Source organism: Platalea leucorodia (genome assembly GCF_965183815.1).
Source record: "Platalea leucorodia genome assembly, chromosome: 10".
NCBI classification, from domain to species: domain Eukaryota; kingdom Metazoa; phylum Chordata; class Aves; order Pelecaniformes; family Threskiornithidae; genus Platalea; species Platalea leucorodia.
In genome coordinates this window covers 9,720,391-9,740,812 of record NC_138832.1, presented here as the reverse complement: position 1 = coordinate 9,740,812, position 20,422 = coordinate 9,720,391, and the positions used below count along the sequence as shown (strand labels likewise).

The 20,422-nt window shown below is 37.2% G+C and overlaps 1 protein-coding gene across 3 annotated transcripts in view; it reads left to right on the top strand.

Annotated features, from left to right (window-relative positions):
- STK26 (serine/threonine kinase 26) overlaps positions 1 to 20,422 on the top strand; it is a gene marked incomplete at its 3' end in the record, with an annotated part of 34,348 nt that overhangs the window by 8,072 nt on the left and 5,854 nt on the right. For all 3 annotated transcript variants that reach the window (XM_082323037.1, XM_082323038.1, XM_082323039.1), the window contains 5 exons: positions 8,208 to 8,438; positions 15,236 to 15,292; positions 16,985 to 17,093; positions 17,194 to 17,351; positions 19,954 to 20,139. In XM_082323037.1, coding sequence (XP_082179163.1) covers positions 8,208 to 8,438; positions 15,236 to 15,292; positions 16,985 to 17,093; positions 17,194 to 17,351; positions 19,954 to 20,139 — 741 coding nt within the window. Of the gene's footprint in view, positions 1 to 8,207; positions 8,439 to 15,235; positions 15,293 to 16,984; positions 17,094 to 17,193; positions 17,352 to 19,953; positions 20,140 to 20,422 lie in introns of those variants that run through there.

Genomic DNA, 20,422 nt, shown 5'->3' with positions numbered 1-20,422 from the left:
TATGCCTGGAGAGTTATCTGTGGTAAATAAACTTGTGGCCTGCTCTTTAACCCACATTGTGTTTTCAAGTCGTCCTTTTTCAACCAATGTTTTTCTGCCTTGCTTTAATTTTGTTTAGCCTGAAAATAAGTAATGACTACCTCAGTAGAGAGATTTAACAAAGATACTTACGTGTGTGTTAAACTTGGTCTTGTGGATGCTTTCTAGTTTATGAACTGGCAAGTTAAAAAGCTGGATTTTGTTGTTATTTTTGTTCTATCTGGATTATAGTACGAGTTTAATCTTATTTACAGGAGGAAAATCTGTGTATCAAGTTCTAACTTGCACAGAAAAAATGCTAAAATGGCTTCTAAGATAGAGCAATGAGGAGGCCTGTAAAATTTATGTAGCAGTTGCCTTTTAGCTGTAGATACCGAACCTCTAAATATTAGGAAAACGGTCCAAATGCCATAATGATATAGTTTATTGCTGGCAGAGTTTTGATGTAGTTGTTCCTTTAAATGGGTGTGGCAAAAATAAAAAAAAATTGTGTACTGATAAGCAGGCTGCTTGCTGAAAGGAAAGGCACACTGCTGAAAGTAGGCTGCAGCCCATAAATGGTTATTTTTCCATATTCCTAGTAGACGTGGCTTTTGTAATCTCTCTGCAGATTTGGTTTTTCAAAGCGGTTCATAAAACGGAGAGATTATAAATGTTCTTCAGCAATGAGAAATTGCAGTAGTCCTGTGTCTTCTGACTTCGAATTCAGGTGGGCGGGCAGTTAGTTCATTGAGGTGGGTTAGGAACCCATTCAGCAGTTGCTGGTCTGTGCTGTTCAATAAAGGAGATTATATTTGTTTAGAAAGATCAGCTTGTTGAACTCTAATAAATGCAGAACGGTGTGTGAACACTTTGGGATACCAGAACCTGTTGATTTCTTGAACTGACTTCTGTCTCCATCTAAGGGTGTCCATCCTTCCTGGCTATAGAGTGCTCAGTCACTTATGTCTTCTTCAAATCATAGTAAAGACCTAGCCACACAATTTGTGCCCCCCTCCCTCCCCTGACTCTTTTGGTAGGCCAGGCTCCTCAGAGATGTGAGCAGACAAGGATATGCAGCTGTATGCGGTGGTTTGAGGATTTTTTTTTTTTTTTTTTAAGATACTAGGTGGTTAAAAGGTATTGATACATAGAATGGAAGCTAAGTGGGACTCCGTTTGAAATGTAAGGATATTCAGTTACAGAGAAGCTCACTGGCATGAGAAATTTCTCTTTGTGTTTCCTTTCCTCAATGCAGAATACTCTTCATAAATAATTGGTGTAAACTTTTTTTAATCGCCTGTGTCAAAGAGCTAATCTTTGGGAGATGTGTTGTTATTCTTTCTTTTTGCTTATTTATGCTGTTTCCTAAGCTGCTTCATGTTGTGTCACCAAAGTGAAAGAATGGCTAAGAATAGAGGAAGTGAGTTCAGTGGTTTCCATTTTCAGCACAACATACGATTGACAGCTTGCATCTGCCACAGGTCAGAGACAGTTTGAAGATGAAGGTGATTCCTTAAAAATCTGAGAATGGGTGGGTTTGAATGCTGATTTTAAAGTTTTGGTAGTCATATGAATTTTTAAGCAGCTCGCCTTATGGCTGACTTGATGGAAACAAAGCCACATGGGTTTTTTGCTTGCCTATTTTTGCTTTTGTTTTGTATTGAAGTTCTCCAGGTTCTCACTAAAGATGGCAAGGAGTCTTGGCCTTGTCAGATAAGGGACATGTCTCATACAGGGTGTAACAGAGGTTGGGTCCCATTTCAGGACAGCAAAGCTCAGATCTAGTTTTTGCTACCTACCATTTAGAAAAGCTTGATACTGTAAAAGTTTGATACCTTACAAAATCAAATTGTTTTGTTGTTAAAATAATGTTCTTCAGTATGTATCATACAGTTCCAGTAAATATAACGAAGTATCTACTCTCCTGGTGTTTGATTCTTGAATAGAACTGCAGGGTAGCATCAGAGCTTAGTTACATGCGAAAGTCTCTGAGAAGCAAGAGTGTGTGTGCAAGATGGAGAAAAAAGATGTCTACAGGTTCCACCCTTGTTTTGAATGTCTGCAGGTGCATTTTTTTTTTTATTCTTTATAAGTAATAATGGATCTGCACCTGTGTCTTCATTAACTTCAAACTATTTAAATTTATATATGTGTGTATATGTATATACGCACACACACACACGCCTATGGCACTGTTTGTGTGAGTAACTTTAATTGTAATAGGATTTTTAAATAAAATTGGCAAGGGGAGGTAGGGAGGAGCTCCAGGAATTAAAATCTATCACTACATCTGGTGGCTTTATTGTAAAGAAGTAAAACATTCCTTCTGCAGGTAAAATACGGAAATATATATAATGTATGTGAATATATATTGTTTTATAATAGAATATGGTGTATAATTAATGTATATATATAGTATCTGAAACTACATGCAGATAGTGTATGGAAAGAAAATTAAGGTGAACGTATCTGTTGATTAAGACATGAAGAAGTCCCATAGCCTATCAGGATTATCAATCTTATTCCTTCTTAATTTCAGTTCTTTTGGGGGTCTGAATAGAAGAAAAACTTAGAGGTACTTCTGAGAATAGATAAATGTCTATGAATGGACTGATTACCTATGATTTCAGTGTGCTCAACCCAGATGCAGTATTTTCTGAGTCGGGTAAATGCTGAGACTAGATTAAATGTCTTAACTTTTAATCTGTTTTTCTTTTATTGACTTTCAAGTGTCTTTTTTACTCATGGTATTTAAGGTATTCCTTCTTAAGACAATAAAAGGTATCTTGGAGATTTTACAGATAATAAACTAGGCCTCATAATTGCTATTTAATTTTATTGTTAGCCATAATTCAGACACTGCAGACGGTGGGACTTAAGAGAAATGGTGCAGTGCATGCTGGCTTCAGCAGCAAAGCTGGCATACATTTCTGATCTGGCATTTTAATGCTAATGTAACTGTGAGGCTGCACAACAAATTAATTACTGGGGTGGTTTTTTGACGGTGTGTTGTTTTTGGTTTGGTTTTAAATATTTTGCTATAACATAACCTTCTTTTCCTCAAACTTTCTGTAAGATAGCTCTTTTTCTTGTTGTTTTTCTTTGACTTCTCCCTGGCTTTGAAGGTCAGGTTTTTAGTTTAGTGAGCAATTGCTTGAAATGGCAGTCTTTTAAACACAGAGGTAATTCTGATGGCTTCCAAAGATGCCAGTACATGTTAGGGTGCCATAGTAGCAGATACTTGAAAAACATACAAGTAGACACTCTTAGTCTTGCTTTACCAATCTTTTCTAAAATCTTTTGAGCTAATTATTGCATCTTTATCTAATGTGTATTTGAGTAATGTCTCCCAATGTAGGTGAGCTGTCCTGTAGTACTGCTACAATTTTAAGGGAACTTCTGTTCCAAGTAAAGCCTGGGAGACGCATGAAAATCCAGATAGTATAACAGCATTTCTGGGTCAGGTTTTAGAAGTACTGTTGAGACAACAGGATCTATGTTCTCACATTGACAGACTACTTCGAACAAATCTCACAAGGCTATGTTAAATTACTTGCTTTGGGAGACCTGGAGGATCCTGGTTTTGATTTTGTTAGATACAAGGCATTAGCTCAGTCTCTGTCCAAGATTCTTCGAAGCTTTGTTTTTTCATCCAGTTGTACTCAGTACCTTTTAATGGAATTCATTAATGAACCTTCTTAGAAGACCTGTTTCTGTAAAAGGGCTGTGCTGCGCTTACAGATCCTGAAGCAGTCTAACATAGATATTGTTTCTTCTAATTTGGTGTGTGTCATTAGATATCCGTATAACCGTGGAAGTTAGGTATTTGGCGTGCTTTAACTTTGTTTCAAAGGAAGAATGCAGAATTTGGAGAACAGGTACGTGAAAGGCTCAGGGGTGGGAAGGTGAGTCAGCCAGTCAGTCTCTTAGCAGAATGCAGCCAGGACATTGCTGCGTAGCTGCAATTTTTATCAGAATAAAAAGAAAATGCTTATATAAGCCGTATTGGCAGAATACTTGATGCAACTACTGCAGGTATGCTAGCAAAAGTTATGCTATAGTGGTTTTTATTTGGGGCTTCTGAGCAGGCGATTGGACTAGATGACCTCCTGAGGTCCCTTCCAAGCCGAATTATGCTCTGATCCTGTCACTATGTGTATAAACACATACAGTAATGGCACATGGTTGGATAAGAGGAGAGATTTTACCGAACACGAGCGCAGGCTGTATAGTTGTGCTGGACTGGTGAAATGGTGGACTTCCGAAGCTATGCAGAGGGCTTGTATTGTCACGCTCGCGCTGGTACTGTTGCTCGTGCTGGCGAGACTGAAGCTGGCATGCGAATGTGCCTGTGCTTGTCATACTTGTTGCTGCTTTTGTCTGTGGAAATGGGCTTAGGGAGGGGAAGAGCAACAGATTCTCTTCCTGATTTGTCCACTTAGGGGTGTTATCATCGGAGAGGTGATGATGGAGTCCGTACGCTGTCTATTGTATTGTTACCATCTGCTGCCCAACAGACATGACTCCCCATAGAAACCAGTATTTATTTAAAAAAAAAACAAAACAAAACAACCAACAATTATTCACGTAGGCAACTTTCAAAACTTCTAAAACTTCTTCGCGTTCAATGAGAGATCTGTGAAAGAACAGGGAATAACGTTTGGCTGTTTTGCTCAGGAGTGTTAATAGTGTTAGAAATCTTAAGTTCTACCATATTAGAAGCTTAGCTGGCAGCCGTGCTGCAAAAATTTACTGGTATCTATTGGGGGTGTGCATACACACATACATACTTTTATTTATATAAAATATATCTCTATCCTTTTCTATACCAGGATAGGCATTACTGCATTATATAAATTTACCTTTGTTTAAAAAGTAGTCTTTTAAAGTTTTGGTGTTTTGGGGTTTTTTTTATTAGTTATAGAAAAACATTCCTGTAGAACAATAGTCTGAAAGATAAGGAAATTAAGAAAGGTAAAAGCAAAGCTGTTTCAAAATGCAGTCTTTGTTCTGAGGCCGTATTTTAAGTTATGTAGTGTTATAACTTTGAAGCCTTTCCAAAGGACATTATCTCAATATTAGCCATAATTGGTCAGAAATATTTGCCCTTATCCTGGAGTGTCCTACAGTTCCTTGTCAGCCTCGGTGAATAACAGAAGCTGTAAAGCTGACTTTGCTTGCTGTGAGAGGATTCTCTCAGAATAGAAAGATGTGACTTTTTCCTCTAGTAGTCCTGCACAGTTTGTTCTCCTCTGCTGCCCCTCTGTTCCACCTCTCCTTCCCGGGATGTACATGGAGTTCTGCAGTGTCGGGAAGTCCAGCCATGGCCCATCTCTCCCTATACTCCAGCACTCCCACGTAATGAGTTAAAATAGCCTTTAAAGCTCTGATTCACCTGAGGTGGCTTGGGGGAGAGAGTTTGGAGGCCTGGCTTGTTTTGCTGATGACCACGAAGTGGGTGTACAGGATTGAGTGATGTGCATTTCCACCAAGGAGCCCAGAGGAATCTTCTGCTTAAGGTTTCTCCCCAAGCAAAAACCCAAGTGTTGCCCTTTGAGTTCATCAAACATTTGTGAAGGGTTGGATTAGCTGTGATTAAAGTGCTTTTATCTGTCTGGAAGTGTTTAACAGGTTTCATCTCAAGTCAACAATAGCTATTAGTTAGCATGAATGATTCCCAGAATCCCAGGCTCCAAGCGAGTCCCAAAATTAAGCTAGTTTTTCTGAAGACGAGTATTTTAGAATTAATGGAAAGTTCTGCCAATCGTCTCTCCTCACTCTTTTGGTTCTTGGAGGGGGGGTGTGTGCGTGTGTGTCTGCTTATTGTAAATGGAGAACTATCAGTTAATTATTCGTTATTGCAACTAATGTTGTAGTTCAGGAACACATGAGGTTGCCAGCTAAATGACAATTCTGCAGCTTTTCTAGCAGCAGGGAAAGGCCGGGTGGTAGTTGCTGCTGCTTTTGCCACACGTGTCCTTACAATATTTTTTTGAAACACATCTGAAAGTAGATTTTAAATTCAGGGGTTTTTTTTTATTATTATTATTTTTTTAGTCTTAACAATGTAAAGATGGCAGGAGCTGATGCAGTAGTGTATGGCAATATTGCTATCTTTGGGTACTTTGAAAACTTACTGTTGTGTTTTTTTTTTTTTGTTTGTCTAACTAAAAGCTTTATGAGCACCTGAGGCGTACAATCTTTTTCTTTCCCAGTATAATAATATTAGTTGTCCCAGATTTCAGATCAAAATAGTACTCATCCTGTCTTTTTTCATTTGCTTTGATTATGTATTTGTTCATCTTTTAAGTCTTTCACTGGATCTATCAACAGAAGAAAATACAAAATTTGTTGCTTAATTATCTCTCTGAAGGTGGTGTGGGTTTTTGTATTGCTTGTTTGTTATTTTGTTTTGTTTGTTTGTTTTTTAAATAGAGCAGAGTAGCAACAAGCTCATTGTAGACAAAGAGGAAATTCCTCATTCTTCTTGCCTTAATGTGCTGCTCAGGAACAGCAGTGTGTCTTGTATATTTGCAAAATCTAAAAATCTTAACTCCACAGATCACCATGAATCTGCCATATGACTTCATGTTCCCTCCTCTTGTGATAGCACAAATGACAGCTTGGTATATATGAACAGTGAACTGATTTCGCTGAAAATAAACCTGACAAATCATATGGTTAACTCATAGCTAAATCTGTTTCCTGATTCATCTCACCATATTGTGGAATAAATTCTGGTTCTGGTGGAAGGGAAGAAGCGACAATAAGGGCCCAGTAAGGAAATGAGATTGTCCATTTTGGACTAGGTTACAGTAGTAATGTGTTTTTTTTCCCTAGTAAAGATTTTCACATCCATTTGCAAGAACACTGGTGTAAAGATGTTTTCTGGAGTTTCATGTTGATACTTGGGTATTTTGTTATGTAGGGTAATCTGTGCCTTGAGTTGAATGTCTGCTTTTGCCAAAATTGTCACTTCTTTTGCTGGTTCTGAGTTTTGGAGTGTGAGAAAGATCTAAAGCAAAGCATCCCTTTCATATTTTCAAATGTCGCTATTGAAGCAGAGGGCTTTTTTGGGCAGATGTTTCTTGTTCAAAGATTGATTTGTTCAATGAGTTGCCCAATTCTGACAGCGGTAATATATTTAATTCTATTGTTCTGTGAAGCATGGGTTGTTCTGTTAATACATCTGTCTTGCCTCCTAAAAACACCTTTCTGCAAACTTTCTTATTCTGGTCTAAAGATTTGCGTTCTTAAACTGTGGAGCAAGTCATCCGTATCTTTCAGAAGTCACTGCTGTGGTTTTTGGATACACAAGGTTCTCTAAGCAGCCACGTAGCATGCTTTATCTTGAAGGGAAAACGAGAATTTGCTTCTTTTTTTGTTTTCTTTGTGACTACTTGAATGGAGCTGACAAATTTAAAATCTTTATGTAATAACCAGTCTGCTGAACTTAGTGTAGTGAATCAGCAGAGACTTGTGAGCCAGGTGTCCTTGGCAGCGCCATGCCCCCCTTTAAGGCATGCTTGGGTGATACCAGCCAGTTCTGATCAGCACCCCAGTTTCAGTACTGTGCTGCAGCCTTCTTATTCCTTCTTCAGACATCTCTCAGTCCCTTTTGCTCTACTTTCTGTCAGCACTTTTAGCTGCCCTGAAGACGCCTGATCTTATCAGAGCTCAGAATCTGCGGATGAATACTGGGTAGCGCAGTCCTCTCCCAGCTAGCTCCCCGCTGTATTACTTGATACGATGCTTTGTCTGCCCGAGGTTGTCGGCCAGGTATAAAGCTCAGCCTTTTCTGCCTGGGTGATGATGTTAGTGCTTCTGTGCCAGTAATTGCATTCCCCAGTCTTCTGAATTACTGCACAGATAGGATTAATATTAAGAACAACGCTATTCTTTCGTTTTAAAGGGTTGTTATGGGGGAAAGTGAAATGAGGTTTGTACCTGACTCCCTTCCTGGTGAGGCTCATTTACCTTGGACATAATTGCATAATGTATGTTCCGTAACTAATAGCTGACTTAAATTTATTTCCTGCACACTAACTTCTATCTGATGCGAGTCTTCTAGTGATGATAAATCTGGATGATGTGCTTCTTGGGAAGTAATGATGGCTAATAACTTGGAAGTAAATTAAGTAATTCGTATCTTTTTTTTTCTTTTCTTCTTTTTTTCTTTTTTCTAGAACCATAGAGCAGACCCAGAAGAACTATTCACAAAACTGGAACGCATTGGGAAAGGCTCCTTTGGTGAAGTCTTTAAAGGAATTGATAATCGGACACAGCAAGTGGTTGCTATAAAAATCATAGACCTTGAGGAAGCAGAAGATGAAATAGAAGATATACAGCAAGAGATAACTGTTTTAAGTCAGTGTGATAGTCCTTATGTAACAAAATACTATGGATCATATTTAAAGGTAATGTATAGTGTTGCACATAGATTTGCTAGCACCCAGTTGTTTTGTTGCTAGGAAAAAATTCTAAAATTGGGGAAGAGTCATCGTGCCAACTTGACTTTTTTTAGTAGGTTTTTGTTTTTATTTGAACAGAGCTTTTCACTTTGTTTTGCTCCTTTTGCTGCTCGGTCATTGAGGCTGAAATCTGCACAAAATGGCTAAAGAATGAACAGTCGATAGTGGCTTCCTCTTGCCATTGCTATTGCTGTTGGACCTTGGTTTTCTCTCCTCCCTCTGCAGTCCCTAGCACAATTTTTTGGCCTTTCTGGGAAAGAAAAAGATACCTTCATAGCTATAGAAATGAAATCCTTTCTCTGATGTGGAAAGAAACCCTGCACCATGTAGAGATGTGTCGATAATTATGCAGCATAGCAGGCCCGAGACAAAGCAAAACTGACATCAGCAGTTATGTAACCGTGTGAAATGTTATCTAAGGCATAATTTAAAAACAAACAAACAGAAGTGAAAACCTACAGAAATCCCAAATGTTGAGTAAGTCTTTTCAACTTGCAAAACTCTCCAGGTATAATCACCTTAAATATTGCTTAAATGATCTGCAGTGCTTACATGTTTTAGATGATTTTTAAAAAACTAAAACCATTTAATAAAAGCTGAAGTGTTAACCATAGTTAGAGCTGTCTTAAATGTCTGGGGTTTTTTGTTTGCTTGCGTTTGGTTTTTTTGTTTATTTGTTTTTGGTTTGTTTGCTTGCGTTTGGGGTTTTTTGTTGTTTTTTGGAGGTTTGTGTTTTTTGTGTTTGGTTGTTTGTTTTTTTTCCTTCCCAGGCATTTCTGGCTCTTTAAGGTATAGTGGGTTTTTTGACGTTATTCTAAAGACAGATCTCTGAGAAACGTTCTTGTTTCACATTTGTGCTGTGTCTTTCAGTGATACTATAAAAGTATTTGCAGAATTTATTTAGTAGTGTTCGTTGTAGATTTGGCTTTTTTGCTCTTTAAATTGGTAAAGTATTCCATTTTTAATACTTTAATGCTAAGTGGGTTATTTAATTTTCTGTACTCCAAATACTAAATTCTCATTTTGACCAAGATAAGACAGCTATGGTGGCTTTGCTGTTTACTTACTTAGTGTTCTGTGGGTTCTTCATGCTGAAGTAAACGTACAAGTTGTCACTGATGTCCCATCTTTCCTTCTCTTTACTGGGCTCAATGAATGGGATTTTTGTTTTGTTTGTTATTAAGTGATAGAGCTCTGAGATGTAGTAGAGTTTACTTTCCTGCATCATAGTATATTAGAACAAGCTGGTTCTTCTCACGATAACTTTGAATTCAGCTAACAATGTTCCCCTGGAGCTGTGCACAAATGGTACTGCAGATCCGGACGTGATCAGTCTTTTTTACAGTCCTTTATTTTTCTGTGATGAGCTAAGTCCTGAATGTTACCCTCCTGGGTATCCATCATTTTAACTTTGTGTTGTAGAAACCCAGTTGTTTGCCCTGAAGTACAAACAGCTTGAGGTAAATATTGGGAAGTGTTTTTGCTTGGAAGTGTTTTTGCTTGGAAAAGTGTTTTGTTAAATTTTAGAATTAAACATCGATTTCAGCAGGTGTAAATGGGGAAATGAAACCTTGATTTGGTGGGGGTTTGGTTTTTTTGTTTGTTTTTTGGTTTGCTTGTTGGTTTTGGGGGTTTTTTTGAGGGGTGGTGGGTAGAAAAAGCTTTATACGTCATGGATTGAATAGGGAAAGAAAATAGGCTTTTCATTATTTACAGCAACATAGGTACTGAAAGCAAAAAGGGTATTGCAAATCTGCCTAAGTACCTGAGCATCACAGCAGTTTGTCTTTGGCCTTGTTTTGCAAGTCTTTCACTTTTTACCTCTTTTCTGAGATTTGTAAGTATAGCTATTCTATCAGTGTTATAAAGCTTTCAACTTCTGGTTAGGGTTTTTTTTACTTTTTAAAAATTCGTCACAAATATAGGATCATGTTAATGCTGCAGTACTTTCCTCACTGCTGTTTGAGTTCTTTCCATTTCTATTCTAAATGGATAAATTCTGAAAGATTAATGCTGATCTCCTGTTTACTTTTCACACTTCTAATGTTTTGGGGGAAGGAAAATTTCTGTGTGTAGAGCTTGGGGAGGTGTTTGTGGAATTTTGGTTACTTTCCCATTCCTTCAAGAAATTCCTCTTTTAAAAAACCCCCAAAACCAAAAAACAACCTGAAAAACCCCTAAAAATGGTTCACAGGAATGTTTGTCATCCCAGCCCAGCATGATAGGTAATTCTACTGCTTTCTGTTCCCCAAGTGAATGAATAAAAATGTCCACAAATGAATGAGTACTTTAGTTCCGTAATTAAAAATAAATAAATGACTGTTAAAGTAATAGCTTGGATCTAAGTTTTTCTTAGGCTAGATTTATCCTTGGTTACTAATACTAGATCTTTCAGCTTGAGATTCCTCAGGGAAAAGAGTGTATTAGCTTTGTTAAATGTGTGAAGAATCTTTTATGCTACTTTTTCATTTTAGTAATAACAGGTATTTTGAGAGTTGTATGTGTCTTTTTTTTTTTTTTTTTTTTACTTAATTGCTATAGCTTTTAACTTTTTATTAGCTATTACTCTGAGAATGGCTGTCAGCCTAAGTATTTAGCTCTGTAGTACTTCATTCACAATTTCTCTATATACTGTAGACATCTCTTGGAGACAGTGAAGTAGATACAGTTGTGTACCAAATTACTTCGTAATTAAAGGTTAAAGAACACTGAGGGTAAATTCTGAAGATTAAGACATCTTATTTCTTACAAAGCAAAATCCTAGGCTGCAGAGATTTATAGCGGTTTGCTATGGACATGACTGGTATGAAGATCGCGTTCAAAGTGGTCCCATGGGTTTGTTGGAGAATACTTAATCTTATGTATAAAGGTCATTGAAAATATTCCTAGAAATACCTTTTAAGGTAGTGGTTAAAAAGAGCATAAACATACAGTAACTAGCAGGTATTTCAAAATTTAAGAGAGTTTTCCCCTTTTCATCTTTATTTACAGGAAAACGGAACAGTTGAGCCAGTCTGCCCTCTTTCAGATCATTCTTACGGAATAGAAGTAGTTTACTAAAATATATTAACAGTACATGTAGCTTTCTCTGAAGCTCTAAGAATGGCATTAGAAATGAGTTTTGTACTGTTTAAATCAGAGACTTAGTATTTTCCCAGTTATATCAAAGCAAACCCTCAGTGCAAAGGCATTCAGGTTGCCTACAACACTTATTGATATTTCTTAGTTGAATAATCTAGATCTGGTTTAAATTTTTAAATTTGATAGTTTTTACTTGGAAGAGACTGCAGCTGAGACCATGTGTTGGCTTCAGCTTTTTCATGTGTGCCTCAGTTCATCCAATTGAACTGTAACGGAACATCTTCTGTTGTAACTTATTCTTGTGTTTTTAACCAATTTTAAGTAAGCTTTGAATAAGCAGATCATTCGTGTCATCAATTCGTAGTCAGCTTCAGTTTTTCCTCTGGTAAGATAGCGTATTTGATAATTAAAAGTTGTTTATGACTTAAACATGAAAGAAGAGAGGTTAACTGTTTTCTAATTGCAAGCATTTCAAATGAGAGATTTTATTTTTGTACAGTCTGTTCTACATATTCTGCAGCTTTACAGTTTCCTCACACTTTAGGATGCAAAGCCAGCCTTGTGGCTGACTGCGGTGGAGTGGCCCAGTCTCAGGGAGCCTGGGGCTTAGCAGCTACATGCAGATGCTGCTGAAAGAGGGAAGGGAAGAGCATCTTTATTTCAATTACTTGACTTACTAATTTGTAACTTAGTCAGCTCAGCTGATGTCATGTTAAGATACTCTTTATGTTCTGCAGCCTAGCTGCTCATTAGCTACAGCTTGGACATCTGACTTGTAAATGTGATTTTAAAAATATGGACAGTCCCTTAATATTTTTACCTAGCAGTTCAGTGTATTTGTCTGTTATCAGATACTTTACTCTTTAAAAACCTTGTCATTGGTACAAGATGTCAAAGTCTACTTCCTTGAGGTTCTTGGGATAAAGCTGATGCCAGTTTTCAGTTATTGTGACACAAAAAGGTGCAAAACCCCCATATCTTTGTAATTTGGGGTACCTGTATATCTTGAATTTTGGAGTTTCAATGGGAGTTTCCCGTTGAATTCTTCTCTTAAGTATTCATTGGCTATCTGGCAAGATCAGTAGTAATTTTTGAACATTGGTAGGTGATGTACAAGCCTATAGTCAAAGAATGCACTGTGATACACACATTTGTGTAGGGTAGTAAAATGTTTTACCTTTATATCGTGTCTTTCACAAATGTATGTAGAATTGTACAAGCTTACAGCTGTATTAATGCAACTTTTGTAGCTGTAAGATAACTTAAATCCTGATGTGGATGTCTGTAGATGTTCATATTTGTGGTAGGCCAGGATCTAAATTTGTCTCCTCATCTGGTATTGCACTTTGATTGCAATTAACATCACATCTCAATAAATAAAACATTGGTTGTGGAGAGTACCCTTGAAAGTCATACTATATTGCAGCACAGCAGTGCAAGTTATGTTAGATAGCTAAAATGAGTGTTTTCCTCAAGCCTAATGGCTTGTCAAAATGTATTACTACCTTATCAGTTCAGGCAAGAAAAAGATGAAAGGTACTAAAAGTTACCCTAGTTCTGGCTTGTTTTGGTTACACAAATTTGTGAAGCTTGATGAAATACTTGAGCTGTACTTTCCATCTGATCCCATAAAGATAGATCTTCTCTTGATGACTGAAATTTCATTACAGCCACCTGGGCTTGCTCTTTTCTTTTGCAATTAAAGCAAGCCTGAAGTTATTCTCAGTTCTTCAGCTTTGCATATGGAGAACTCCTATAGTAGTATCCAGACATTTCCATCAAAATTGTACAGCACTTTGTGCAGCAAACCTTTGAGACAATCTAAAGATACTGTTTGTTGTACATTGTCTATTTATACTTGGTTGACCCAAAAGAGCTAGGAAAAAGGTTGTTCATGCCTGGCTAGAAAATATCCACACCCTGTTACAGTGGATAGTAGCAATTTCTTTGAGACATTATTTCAGAAACACAGTACTTATTCATTTTCACCCTATACTGTTTTCAAGTAATAGTCAAATCCTCCAAACATGTCTGGTAACCACAATGTTTGCCTTAAAGTGGAGTTCCTTGCAGGTCTTCTCAGCTGACAAAGTTGGGCTTTATAAAAACTGCTAAAATTAGCCAGCCCTTCCCTGCTGATCTCATAATATTGGAATAGACACTCATAAATGGTGTGGGTTTTTAATTCAGTGTAAATCTAATAGAGCACACTTTGTTAAGATAATTGGATCTGGTACTTTCAGAAATTGCACCTTTATTTGCTTGTTGAGTTTTCTTTAGATTTCTGTCGCTAGTCAGGTAACAGGGTGGGAAAGCATACAATGTAGAATGCAAGAGGCTTTAGAAAGTGCTTCTGCCATAAGCTTGTGCTCTGTTATAAGAAACTAGCACTAGTAAATATTTGCTGGAGACTTAAACAGCGTGCATGGTACTTCAGGTCTGGTTCAGTTGCATATTTTTAATAACTGGTTTTTATTTTAAGTAAATATATGGTTTTATTTGCAGAATTTCTTAGAGTAGTAGCCCATAGATTAATATTTGGGTTTCTTCTGAAATGTGAGGGGACTCTGGAAGCAAAGAGCAGAAGATCCCAGTTTTGAAACATAGAGTCCGTAGATCTGATACCAAATCTTTCTGGGTTTGTCTGTACCTTTTGCAGCTACATACCAAGGGCAAAGTCAGCATCTAGAAATCAGTGTTAGAAGAATTTATCAGTTCTAGTATTCTAGTAGTTGAGACATCTCCACAAAGAAAGTGTAGAAACTCACGTATTCACAGGGGTTGAGATTCAAATAGCATATAGTGAAGGAGTACATGAACTTTGCAATATTACTAGAAATAATTACAAAAAAATAAATTCCAAATATATGAGCCTTAAGTCATACTTTTTATTGAACTATATTGCTCTTACCTTTGACCTTTTAATGGCTGGTTTGGAACCTCTGATCTAAAAACTTTGGAAACCTGAAGGTTTTTGTAGGGTTCCAGGTCTGGCAGTGCCATTTCTCCTGGCTGGTGGTTGTAGCGCTGCTTTGTATCTCAAAATCTGAGCTGCCCCTGTGGTAGCAGGCATGTTTTGTGCTAGGATGTAAGGTACAAGCATATTCAAGGGCTGTCAATTCTCACTTTTTGCTGGATCTGACAACTTAAGTTGGAGCTTGTGGACATGTTAGATACACAGGTGCACAGTTACACGTAGGTGAAGAGACACCTAGCAGCTACCTCCATTAGGCTTTAAATTTCTGTTGTCTTGAAGCGTGTTCATGCTCACTGTCTCGCTCAAAAGCAATTTTAAGTTCTGAGTGCTTTCCTCAGATGAGGGGTGTGGTGATGTTACAAGAAAGTTTCCTATTAAAATTGCAATGCTTCTGTATCACAAATGGCTGGAATTAATAATTGTAATGCAAAGACAGTCTTTTGTAAGAACTAAAACCAAATTCTTTTTGTTGCTTTTTTAAATACAGAAGTCAAACTTTAATTGATATTTAGACATCTTGCACAGGAGCTGTGTGATCATGGTACAAGAAGTAATTACATGTAACTTGGTGATTAATGGGACTCTGCATTTGCATTCTCCTAACAGTATGCTGGTAGTCTATTGAAATACAGAATTTTTTTTATGGCAGCCTTGGACTTCTAACAACTCACGCCTTCCTTTACAGGGCACAAAACTATGGATAATAATGGAATACTTGGGTGGAGGGTCAGCTTTGGATCTTGTAAGTATATGGTTTTTTGCAATATAAGTACTAGTGAACCTTATTTCATTGTGCTTTCATATCTCTCTATAAAAATCTAGTCTCTGGAGGCAGCTGATATTACATCACTGCTGCGTTGTAATGCTCCAAAAAATGTGAACTTGCATGGTAGTTCTGTTACATTGTGTTGATGTTGATTTTTTTTTGTTGTTGTTTTTTGTTTTTCCTGTTTGTCTCTAAGCTTTAGGAAGCATCTGTTTGTTCTCAGTCAGATGTGAGGCTTTTTTTTTTTTCTTAGTATGAGGAGAAGTACTGTTCTTGCCGTATGTGGTAGGTTTTTGGGTCGTCTGTCCCCCACAGGTCGTCTGCCCCACAAGTGGAATATTCATTACACTTGAATAAAAAATGTTTCCTTTGGGATTGGGTCTCAGGAATGAATGAAGTGTGTGCCCACAGCGTACAGTTAATTTTAACTGGTTAAAAGGTGTTGGATTTTCCATTTTCAGGTATTTTCAGTTAAGCATGAAAGTGCCTTTTACTTAAGATAGTGTAGCATTCATGAAGGATGTAGCTTAGAGAGTACAAGAGCACAGTCCACTGTATGTGGATGTGGTTTCCCCATACTTTCAGTACAGCTCTGCCTCAGCTGTAAAGCGTAGACCCACCCTTTCCTGTGAGATCCTATAACTCAGTCTTTGTCTGATTCCGAAGGAAAAAGACTGTGTCTTCAGTATTACAGAATGGTGTTAATTATACATTTGCTAACAGTGGTCCTGTCTGCAAGAGCTGAAGTATGTGCTTAACTTCACAAATCTATTTAAACTTCTTTATGAAATTATATCACATCAACTCCCCTACGGGAATGCAAAAGCATAGTAATTATGTATAGCATGTAGTAGTTTGTAGCTCTGGAACTTAGTCTTTTTGAGGAAGGGTCTGTGAGATACATACTCTTTAACACTTTTGAGTAATTGGTAGTCTTCTGTGGAGTGTCAGAAATAGTGAAATAGCTTTTACGAGTGACAATTGAAACCGCTGAACCTTTACAAGAATAAAACTTTTAAGTATTGCCTCGTTTGCCTCACTTTGCTGTGGCATAATTTCATGGTGTTCTCTGTTTAGTGCTGTGTTGTTGGTATTTTTTTATAGTGGAATCACCCACCTTAATTGTTTCTGCTTTATTTACATAGCTTTCTAATGCGCAAAGTTTACACATATTTCACCCTAGCAGCTTTATAGTAGCGCATTATGTTCCTGATGTAAAAGCAAGCGTGGAACCAAAAATGTTGGAACAAGAAAAAATTGCATCATTAAATTTAAAAACCACAGTCAATAGACTAATTTATTTTGAAATAAATTGAGTTTCTTAATTTGCTTAATCTAAAATGCAAAATTCAGTCTGCTGTGTTTACTGTCTATAGGAAACTATAACTTTGTGGAAAGTTCTAGCTTTTCACGTGCACTGCATGCTGAGGGGAGTGCATGCTGTATATACATTAGAAAAGTAACAGCATATGTATTATCAATAGAGGAGATGTGAAGATGACCATTCCAATGGCACCTATTTCTGATAGAATGTTGACATACTTCATTGTGTGAATTCTGTTCTTTACTTTAAAAAAACTCTTTCAAGTTTAAGATTTTATTAAATCAGTAATAAGGCAAAAATTAGACACAAGACTAAAATTATTTTAATGTGTCTTTTCTCTAAAGCTGCGTGCGGGCCCATTTGATGAGTTCCAGATTGCTACCATGCTAAAGGAAATCTTGAAAGGTCTTGACTACCTACACTCAGAGAAGAAAATTCACAGGGATATAAAAGGTGCATAACATTTTAAATGTTTTTGTTTGCTTTGTTAAAGCCCTTAAAAATCATAAGAGCAGTATTCTAAATCAGATATTATGTTATTTCCCCTTGGCAGCTGCCAATGTCTTGTTATCAGAACAAGGCGATGTTAAGCTTGCTGATTTTGGAGTTGCTGGGCAGCTGACAGACACGCAAATTAAGAGGAATACCTTTGTTGGAACTCCATTTTGGATGGCCCCCGAAGTTATTCAGCAGTCAGCGTATGATTCAAAAGTAAGTATGAGAGTAGAATACCTTTTCTTGGTATCTGCAGATCCAACAGAAATTACTTTGTTTTTTGTCTTTTTAGCTCTATCAGTATGGAGAAAAAAAATAATTGCAAATTGTAGGGTTTCCAATAATAAAATTAAAAGTACAATTACATTGCTTTTTATACAGGAGTTGCATGTCACTGTACTGACATGCAAGACCTGTGTAAACTCACCAAGTAAACTGATGCTTTCACGTTAAGATTCTTTCAGAGAAGCTGCCTCGATGCTTTCAGTGTTGTAGGTTGGTTGGTTGATTTGATTTTAATTTCAATTCAGTGTTTCCAATTTCAAAGAGTAATAAAGCTCTCGCAAATTAGAATGCAACCAGAATTTATCAGCTTATTTAAAGCCAAGATGATGGCTGAAATTTCACTCTCGTCTCAGATTTTTATAAACAGCTCTGGATATAATGTCTTTAATGGTGTTTCTGAGGACCTGTGTAATGCTGAAGATTTTAACACAGGTGACTGATCTTGAGAAGGAAAAAAGTAACCTGAATGACAGGATGGGTAGCTGTGGTAGTATTGTGGTAGCATTATGGTACCTTGTACATTTCTTTTTCGTGGGAGCTATTGATGGATGACTAAAGGAGAGTTGGCAAAGGAGAGTTTCCCTGTGTGAACTAGCAGCAGAAAAGCAGCCCTCCTCCATGTTTTTCTGAGGGTTGGGAGCTGCTGCTAGAAATGACGATAAGGAGGGAACAGTCCCCTCTTCTCCCATGTGTATGCCCACAAGATAACCGAGAGCATGTGGTTAGTGAAATGGCAGTGTACTTTGGTGCTAGCATTGGACTTTCTACACTCTCTAGATGCAACCTGAAATAGGAGCAAGAAATCTAAAAAGCTTGGTATATGCAAAGTAATACTTTCATACTGGTTCCTCTCAAATAGTAAACATGTAACTGTACTTGTGATGTGCACATAAAGAAAAGACTGTTGAATATTTGAGATGTCCTGAAGATATTCACACTCCAGGAGACTTTCCCAGGATCATTCAGACTTGAAGGAATTTGTGTACATATCACAAGGGTTCTTGCTGATAAGAGGGAGCATGTGCATGCAGTTGGAGTCCTCATGTTTAGGGTTTCAGTGGCACAACTGTAATGCGCTCCCTAGGGCATTTTCAAAAAGCACTCTACCCTGCTTTAAAAATGTGTGTTGTCCAGTCGAAGTGAGAATAATTCCTCTTCTGCTTGCCCTGTGAATAAATCAGCTGTACCACCCCTTCATTTACTTTCTGCCAGCAATGCAATCTCTTGCCTTCCATGTCTCCTGAATATGTTGCAAAAGCAATGCCCTCTGCCTTTTCTTTTTATGCCAAAAGTCTGTTAGGAAAGCAGAGAGGATGCAAGCCTTTGGTAAGACAGCTGAAGGGTTTTGGACAGGATACACTTCAATTTCGAGACTAATACTGATGAATCTTTTGACAGCTGGACTGAATTTCAACCTTTCTTCTTCTCTCCCTGCTTCAAAATGACAGAAAATAAAATAGAAATTCATACATTTTTGTGGTGGCAGAGATTTACAAGCCCAATCTCTTCTTTCAAAACATTTTGCTCCAATATACAATTGTTGGTTATGATATTTCAGTAATAAACAATGAGCTAGTTTAATTCTTCAATATTAAATACAGATACTTTAGTTCTTGTCAATAGAAAACGAGCATCGGAGAGATGCAAATTGTAACCCTTGTTTACTCTATGGGCAACTTTGGTTTATGACTTCTGTGCCAAGTATAGTCAACCATTGCCAGCTACTTTTTAATTAGAAACACCCTTAGTGACCTTAGATGAGCTACAATAGCTATTAAAGTCATGCAAGTAATGTATATTTCACTTGGGGAAAATCTCTAAATCGGAAAAGAATTTTATATTTCCTAAGATATTTTGATACAAAGACAGAATTCGTTTATAATGCTTACCTTTAGCTAAAATAAATGCCACTTCATTATTCTTCAGAAACTCACACTGTGAACTTGGTGTTTCAGGTCTAACTAGTTGTTGATAATGTTCTAGCTAAATTCATCAAGCAGTCTGTTAGGAAAGCAATTAAGTGATCACCTGCTGGACTGAAGTCTCTGCCTTGTTCCTTTAGAGTGAGGTGCCAAACAAGGTTGGATACCTCAGTGCATCTACAGTATAAAAAGTAATGTCAGCGTGCAGCTTTGCTATCTAAACAAAAACTGAATTAGACAGGAAATTTATGGCATGTTGTAGTTCTTTGTACAGAAAAAAAATCAAAGGAAGAATAATGTTTCTGAAGCTTTTTCCAAAAGCATGTGTCTTTAGGTGCATGTTTATCTTGCAGACAATGTTACAATAGTGACAAAGTGTGGAACAAAAGTGATGTTGTAGATGGTTGTTGAAGTTATTAAGACTGATTAAGTCAGCCAGGTCTTTGGGAATTACAGCCTTCGAGTATTACAAAGGAATCTTTGTGCATTATCTACTTAGACCAAAATGAATTTTATTAGATAGATGGAGTATATGTGAAGATTTCAGTTATTAAATACTTAGTCACGATAGCCCTTAATTTTGTGTTAAAAGTAACTTTTTCCTTTCTCAGGCTGACATCTGGTCACTGGGAATCACTGCTATTGAACTAGCCAAAGGGGAGCCTCCCAACTCTGATATGCATCCGATGAGAGTTCTCTTTCTCATTCCGAAAAACAATCCTCCGACTTTATTAGGAGAATTCAGTAAACCTTTTAAAGAATTCATTGATGCATGTCTGAATAAGGACCCAACATTTGTGAGTAGATATGTGTGTGTGTATATGGATGTTTTGGTTTTTACTCTCTCATGCTTGCAAAGCATTTTGCTTTGTTTTTGCTTTAGTGTATCATAATTGATGGAAATAATTTTAGAGACTCTACTTTCCACTGTTAATAGTAGTGGTGTTTTTTTAATAGCTATGTCTCCATCCTAGTCTCTTTTGTTTAAAATACTGAAAGGGGGAGGGGGAATGCTGAAAGAAATGATGGTGACAGAGGCAGCTTCCTAAAATGCACTCAAAGCTAGGATCATGTCAGAAG